General features: G+C 45.5%; 1 protein-coding gene across 1 annotated transcript in view; it reads left to right on the top strand.

The window, feature by feature from the left end:
- Nucleotides 1-1,550: 1,550 nt before the first annotated feature.
- Nucleotides 1,551-7,570, top strand: part of TNC (tenascin C) — a gene marked incomplete at its 3' end in the record, with an annotated part of 53,283 nt that continues 47,263 nt past the window's right edge. The window contains exons 1-2 of the mRNA XM_008586430.1: nt 1,551-2,044; nt 4,753-6,162. Of these exons, the coding sequence (XP_008584652.1) occupies nt 1,588-2,044; nt 4,753-6,162 (1,867 nt within the window). The remainder of the gene's footprint in view (nt 2,045-4,752; nt 6,163-7,570) is intronic.

Below are 7,570 nucleotides of genomic sequence, written 5' to 3'. Positions count from 1 at the left end.
GGAAATGTCAATTTGTGAAATGACTTATCAAAAACCAAATAATTCTTGGCAATTATTTTCTCGAACTGCATTCAAGTATATTTTCAAGTTAAAGAGGACCATGAATGACTTCATACCATATAGAGATCATTCTCACCTTCATCTAAGGCATTATTTGAGTCAATATTATAACGACCCAAAGTTTAGCCATGTCTGTCTTCCCTCAATAATTGTTCAACTGCCTGCGACAGCTCCCACCTGATTGCCCATACAGGCGAATGAAATGACTTAGTGAGTGAGAGCTGCTTCACGGTAGCATATTCTTCTCCGTACGTACTCTGTTTCCATCTAATCCTTCTCTCTATCTAAGGCTCAGCTTAAATTCTCTCCTTTCCAATAAATCATGCCCTACCACTCTTTTGACAATTCCTTTTGTTTTCAGACTCTGTAAGCAGTTATAATCTTATTCCACAAAATAAGTTCTTTGTATTCTTTCCTGATTTGTGCTCTAAGTATAGAATGGATGACTACACTTTCTTTTTAATTCTATTGTTAAGTCCTCTGAGGCTAGACACTTGGTCTTATATGTATTCCCGCCACCCACAGAACTCTGATTATTGTGGAGAACTCTGTAAGTGCATGTCAATTGGAGAAGACATCAGAGGCTGAGCCATCTCTTGCTGTGAATCTCAGTTTGGACAACTGGTTCAGGAACACTCTGTCAGGCTCTTCTAAAAGCTGGACTTTTGAAGGTTTTGGAATAAATCAAGGAGAAGGGAAACTGAGGTGCAGAGAGATAGACTACTATGCCAACAGCCAATAGTAAGCTCAGCTGGGATTAACACTCAGTTTGCCCTCCGAAGTCCTTTATTTTAACCTCTGCCTCCCATGACAGAAGAGAACCAGCAGATGGTGTTAAACTCGGTTTGGAGAGTCAAAAAGAGGCAGGAGATACTGAATATCTAATGGGACTGTTGCCTTCACATCACTTAAATAACTCACTCAGACAGCTTATCTTGTTAATATTGAAGGACTTAATGAATACAGGAATGATGTCTACTTAATGCTTCCATTTACATCATTCTTTTAACTCTGCCATTAGACATTACGATCTTCACTGCACAGGACAGGAATAAGGCAAAGAAAAGTTATACAACTTACCTGAGGGCCCAGAGCTAGAGCCAAGATACAAACCCATGTCTGCCTTATTCCAATGTTTTTCCCTTTCCTCTACACCCTCTGCCTTCTAAATTTCCAGAAGTTGGCTAGTGAGTGAAATCATTCCTTCAAGATTGCAAAAAAATTTTAGAGACTATTTTATATCACCACTACAGTATATAATGAAGGAATATCAGGAGAGCTCCAAACATGGGAGACATAAAATGAAAGCTCACTTGGAATTGTAGATATTCAACAGATTCCATCAGTAGTAGATACTAATAAGTTTACTGTTTTCCTTTGTTTACTTTTAGAAAATAATTCTTTCAAGAAGATTACGGATGACTGATTTGGATTCTGCTCTGTGCTTCTAAACCTCCAATTCTGCTGAGAGTGAGATACCCAAGGACCCTAGAACCCCAGAAACACCCAGCAAAACCCTCCTCCACCATGGGGGCCATGACTCTGCTGTTGGCGGGCATCCTCCTGGCTTTGGTTGCACTTCCTACCGAAGGAGGGGTCCTCAAGAAAGTCATCCGGCACAAGCGACAGAGTGGGGTCAACCTCACCCTCCCAGAGGAGAATCAGCCCGTGGTGTTTAACCACGTCTACAACATCAAGCTGCCTGTGGGATCCCAGTGTTCAGTGGATCTGGAATCAGCTAATGGGGAGAAAGACCTGGCTGCACCGTCGGAGCCCAGTGAAAGCTTCCAGGAACACACAGTGGATGGGGAAAACCAGATCATCTTTACACACCGCATCAACATCCCCCGCCGGGCCTGTGGCTGTGCTGCTGCTCCTGATGTCAAGGAACTCCTGAGCAGGCTGGAGGAGCTGGAGAGCCTTGTGTCTTCCCTGCGGGAGCAATGTACCCTGGGAGCAGGCTGCTGTCTCCAGTCTGCTGAAGGTACAAGCTGGTGGCCAGCCGGCACCCCCACACCCCGACCCCACTGTACAAATGGGAGAAAGGATGCACACAGCAGGATCCATCAGTTGTTTCCAGAGTGGGTTCCCTCCGAAACTAGCCTCACAGGGTGTGCATTACAAAGAGATTTTATGGTCAAACAAATGTGGAGAATGTAGCCATCTCTCCTCTGCTCTTGGGGAGTCATGATGACAAATGTTTCTCAAATTTTCAGGCCTTTGAGATGTCCTGCTTTGAAAACTCTATTTCACTTCAGTTGCTAGTTTCTAAAACTTACTTTTAGACCAAGAAATCTACCCATTCTCCACCCCACAACCTATGAATATATCATGAAACTCCTGTCCCAAAGAGCACTTTCTGAAAAGTAGCAATATAGCCCCATCACCTCATTGTACAGATAGGGAAACTGAGTCCCAGAAGGAAGATGAGATTCCTCAAGGTCCCACAATGAGTGGCTAAGTTAGGTTGAAAACCACAGTATTCAACATCCCAGTATTCTTACAAATGTACAGTATTTCCTGTGGTAGTGCAGGGTCTGTGGGAGTTGGAAAATGTGTTCTAATTTAATGGCAATGATGATTATGATCACCATCATTAAGCCTTCACAAGAATTAAGTCAACATCCCAGTATTCTTACAAATGTACAGTATTTCCTGTGGTAGTGCAGGGTCTGTGGGAATTGGAAAATGTGTTCTAATTTAATGGCAATGATGATTATGATCACCATCATTAAGCCTTCACAAGAATTAAATCTTCTCTATGTGCTAGACACTGTAACTATTATCTCATTTAATCCTCCCAAGAACCCTTTAAGATGAGCTTTAACATTTCCTTCTGCAGATCGAAGAACTGAGACTCAAAAAAGTTAACCAAATGGTACAAGATTATGCAAAAACAAATAAGAGAGATGGAGGTTTGAACGTGACTGTGCGTCTCCAGAGCTCATACCCTCTCACTAATACCGTGTCCGTGTGTATCCCATTTTGAGGAGTTTTGCTGCTTTGGAATTACGTCTTCATCTCTATTCCCTAAAGTTCATACAGCTACAGGAGTTTTGACAACTTCAGATCAGAATGAAAAAATCTCTATTTAGGCCGCTTGGAAAAAATTACCAGAAAATATTTCAGTAATTATTTCAAGAGTAGACCTAACCACCGTAAGTGGAGAGTAGTATAGCACATGCTGTCTGTTTCTAAGGCAAAACAACAAAGCTTCTTTGTGCAGAAATTAGTTCATCTTTCACTTCTGTCAATTCCCTGGCAAAATGCAAGTGAGAGGGCACAGCAGGATTAGTGCTAAAGAGTAGGTTGGAATAATTGTTTAGAGCAGTGCTATCCAATAAAAATATAATGTGAGCCACATATGTAACCTTTAATTTTCCAGTAGTCACATTTCAAAAAAGGAAAGAGAAACAGGTAAAAATAATTTTAATTGTCTATTTTATTTAACTCAATATAAATAAAATATCTGTTTTTCAGCCTAGAATCAATACAAAAATTATTAGTGGGTATTTTACATTCTATTCTTTTATTCTAAGTCTTTGGAATCCTGTGTGTATTTTACTCTTACAGCACCTCTCAAACTAACCACAAGTCGATGCTTCATAGCCACACGTGGCCAGTGGCCACCTTACTGTGTAGCACAGGTTTAGATTCTCACTTTTCAAACCAACTTTTAAAGATATTTCCTTCCTTCCTGCTATCAGAAAGGAGATATAACATATTAATACACTGTATTTAGTTGCAGAGAATATGAAAGAAAGGGTTGTTTTTTTCCCCTTGGGTTCCAGGAAGTTCAGACCAATGACTCCCGCAAGTTGAGCCAAGACAATGTTTGGGATTCAAAGTGCTTGGAGTCGTGACAGCCCTGACCCTGCGTTCCTCAGTCCACCCACCACGCAGCCTTCAGGAGAGTGAGGGGAAAAAGATAGAGACACATGAGTTTTCTGGGGACAGAGCCAAATTGAAAGGTATCCTGACAGAACTAGACAGCCACTCCTTAGCTGCCTCATTTCAGTTACGGAAAATTAGAAAGTTTTGATCCTATAAACCCACATACCAACTTGAGTCAACCCCCCCAGAAAAACCTTTGGAAAGTAAAACAGGAAAATTACAGTGAGCACAAAAGCAAGCTGTTAACGTCCTCATTTAATCCTGATGTTCCCACAGAAGTGGGCTATTGGTTCTATCTGACCTATGAGGAAACTAGCTCCAGAGTCTAAATTCCTTCCCAAACATGGCACAGCTATTGAGTAAAAGTCACAATTAAGTTCAGTTCAACAGCTTTCTTGGGCATCTCCTACATAAATGATCTTGACTAAGCATAGCCCAGAATAATGCATTCCAGAAGGCAGAGACTAGTCATCATTGGAGTCATGGGATTCCTCGAAAATGTAGTGAAAACTGTGGATCCTCTCACCAAGAGTGGAAATACACACACACACACACACACACACACACACAGCCCTACACACACAAGCACATATTATCTGCATACAAGTAAGTCTGTCTACAAGTTCTGGCAGTACAGGTTAAGAATTCCTACCTGATAGAACAGGATGTTAAGTTCTGTCTGATTTCACACTCTATGCAACCATCCTCCATCCAAATTGGAATCTGTGTGTGTTGGGTAGATCCTGAAAAATCCAGCTGCTTGAGCCCAGCTGAGAGCCTCTGTTCTCTTCATTGCAGGCCGCCTGGACACCAGGCCCTTCTGCAGCGGCCGAGGCAACTTCAGCACCGAAGGATGCGGCTGTGTTTGTGAACCTGGCTGGAAAGGCCCCAACTGCTCTGAGCCTGAATGTCCAAGCGACTGTCACCTTCGAGGCCAGTGCCTTGATGGGCAATGTGTCTGCAATGAGGGCTTCACCGGCGAGGACTGCAGCCAGCTGGCCTGTCCCGGCGACTGCAATGACCAAGGCAAGTGCGTGAACGGGGTCTGTGTGTGTTTCGAAGGCTACTCCGGGGCTGACTGCAGCCAAGAGATCTGCCCCGTGCCCTGCAGCAAGGAGCACGGCACATGTGTGGATGGCCAGTGTGTGTGCCAGGATGGCTTCGCCGGCGACGACTGCAATGAGCCCCTGTGCCTCAACAACTGCCACAACCGCGGGCGGTGCGTGGAGAATGAGTGTGTGTGCAATGAGGGCTTCACAGGCGAGGACTGCAGTGAGCTCATCTGCCCCAATGACTGTTTTGACCGGGGCCGCTGTGTCAATGGCACCTGCCACTGCGAGGAAGGCTTCACGGGTGAGGACTGTGGCAAACTCGTCTGCCCCAATGCCTGCCACGGCCAGGGCCGGTGTGAGGAGGGACAGTGCGTGTGCAACGAGGGCTTCGCTGGCATGGATTGCAGTGAGAAGAGGTGTCCTGCCGACTGTCACAACCATGGCCGCTGCGTCAATGGGCAGTGTGAGTGTGACAATGGTTTCACAGGAGCTGACTGCGGGCAGCTCAAATGTCCCAATGACTGTAGCGGCCAGGGCCACTGTGTCAATGGGCAGTGTGTGTGTGACGAGGGCTACACTGGAGAGGACTGCAGCCAGCTTCGGTGCCCCAGTGACTGTCACAGCCGGGGCCGCTGTGTCCAAGGAAAATGTGTGTGCGAGCAAGGCTTCAAAGGCTATGACTGCAGTGAAATGAGCTGCCCCAATGACTGTAACCAGCACGGCCGTTGCGTGAATGGCATGTGCATCTGTGACGACAACTACACTGGGGAAGACTGCCGGGATCTCCGATGTCCCAAGGACTGCAGCCACCGGGGCCGCTGCGTGGACGGGAAGTGCGTGTGCGAGGACAGCTTCACTGGCCCCGACTGTGCAGAACTCTCCTGTCCCAGTGACTGCCACGGCCAGGGGCGCTGTGTGAATGGGCAATGTGTGTGCCATGAGGGCTTCATGGGCAAAGACTGCAAAGAGCGAAGGTGTCCCGATGACTGCCATGGCCAGGGCCGCTGCGAGGATGGCCAGTGCATCTGCCACGAGGGCTTCACAGGCCCAGACTGCGGGCAGCGCTCCTGCCCCAATGACTGCAGTCACTGGGGACAGTGCGTCTCGGGCCACTGCATCTGTAACGAGGGCCATGCTGGGGAAGACTGCTCAGAGGGTGAGTACCATGCGTGAACTAGCATGACAATGGCCGTGACTGAGTGTACTTCTAGTATATATTGAGAACTATGTTTATATTTATGAACACACAGATATACATGTATTCTTTGTATATATTAATATATTTACATTAAACATGCACACACTTTGACTCTTTGAGAGGGCCTTGATCATTCACTTGTTATAGGGCCACATTTAAGGGCCCAAAGGCTCAGAGAGGTTATGTGATTGTCCTGAGGACACATAGCTAATACATCACAAAGCTAATATTTGACTCTGCCTTATTTGTCCACACTGGTTTTAACATCTAGTGCCTGGATGAGGTAGATGAAATGATAATCTCCCTTCTGCTAAATGTCAACCTCCTTTTTTACTCTCCACTGACATTGAACCAATAGTAAACTAAATCCCTTTATTTAGATGGAAATAAAATTTCTGCTGAGTGTATGGACATCGAGATAACCTAAAAACAGTTTTAAATGCACACTCAACTAAAGATTAAATGCTGATCATCTATGGGGTAGACCTCTCTCTTAAATCATCTTTTCATTGCCATTTTTTATCCTGAGGACTGAGGCTGGGACTGGGAACTGCTGTGCTATTCCCAGCAGTTCGCCCAGAGCACGGCATATAGTAAATGCTCAGCAAACACTGTTTGAATAAAAGTGCAACAAAGAATGATAATGCTCATGTTTAACAAGAGTTTTCTTTGTGCTTTTTTAACCCATCCATATTATAATTGTTATAACAGAGAATTTCTGTCTTGATTAAAGCTATTGGCAGCTAGCTCTTTGTTTAACGTGGCTAAGGCAGGGAAGCCTGATTGGAAAGATTTCCATGCTGGTGGGAAGATGAGTTTCAAACTGGATTAAGTAAGCAAAGTTGGGACAAGTCGCATGGCCTCACTCACATCTAGAAAATGAAAGAGTTGGACGAGATAGCCCAACGTACCCTTCCAGTACCGAAGATGTCTATATAACTCAAAGTCCAGAGCAGGGAGTCAAACTCAGATGGCACTTTCCCAGGCCAACAACCTGAATCTGAACAAAGCCAGGGAGTGCAGAAGTAGGAAGGGTCTGATCATGAAGAACACTGAAGGCCATGCTACTGATGTAGAGCTCCAGCCTGAAAGTGACGGACTAATGGACAGACACTGAAGGTTTTAAAGATGGATCACAGCAGAGGGTCCTTGATGAATTTTGCATTTTAGAGACAAAGATATCAAGAAGAGAACTTCAGACCTCCGGGCCGGCCCGGTGGCGCACTGCTACAGTGCGCCGCTTAGGAGTGCAGCAGTGCTCCCGCCGAGGGTTTGGATCCCACATACAGACCGGCCACTCACTGGCTGAGCGAGGTGCGGGAACAACACTGAGGGTTGCGATCCCGTTGCCGGTCCCGGTCCGGTA

Source organism: Galeopterus variegatus, unplaced genomic scaffold, assembly GCF_000696425.1.
Source record: "Galeopterus variegatus unplaced genomic scaffold, G_variegatus-3.0.2 Scaffold3982, whole genome shotgun sequence".
Classification (NCBI taxonomy): domain Eukaryota; kingdom Metazoa; phylum Chordata; class Mammalia; order Dermoptera; family Cynocephalidae; genus Galeopterus; species Galeopterus variegatus.
Note: the sequence above shows the minus strand (reverse complement) of the source record. Positions and strands in the feature narration are given on the sequence as shown.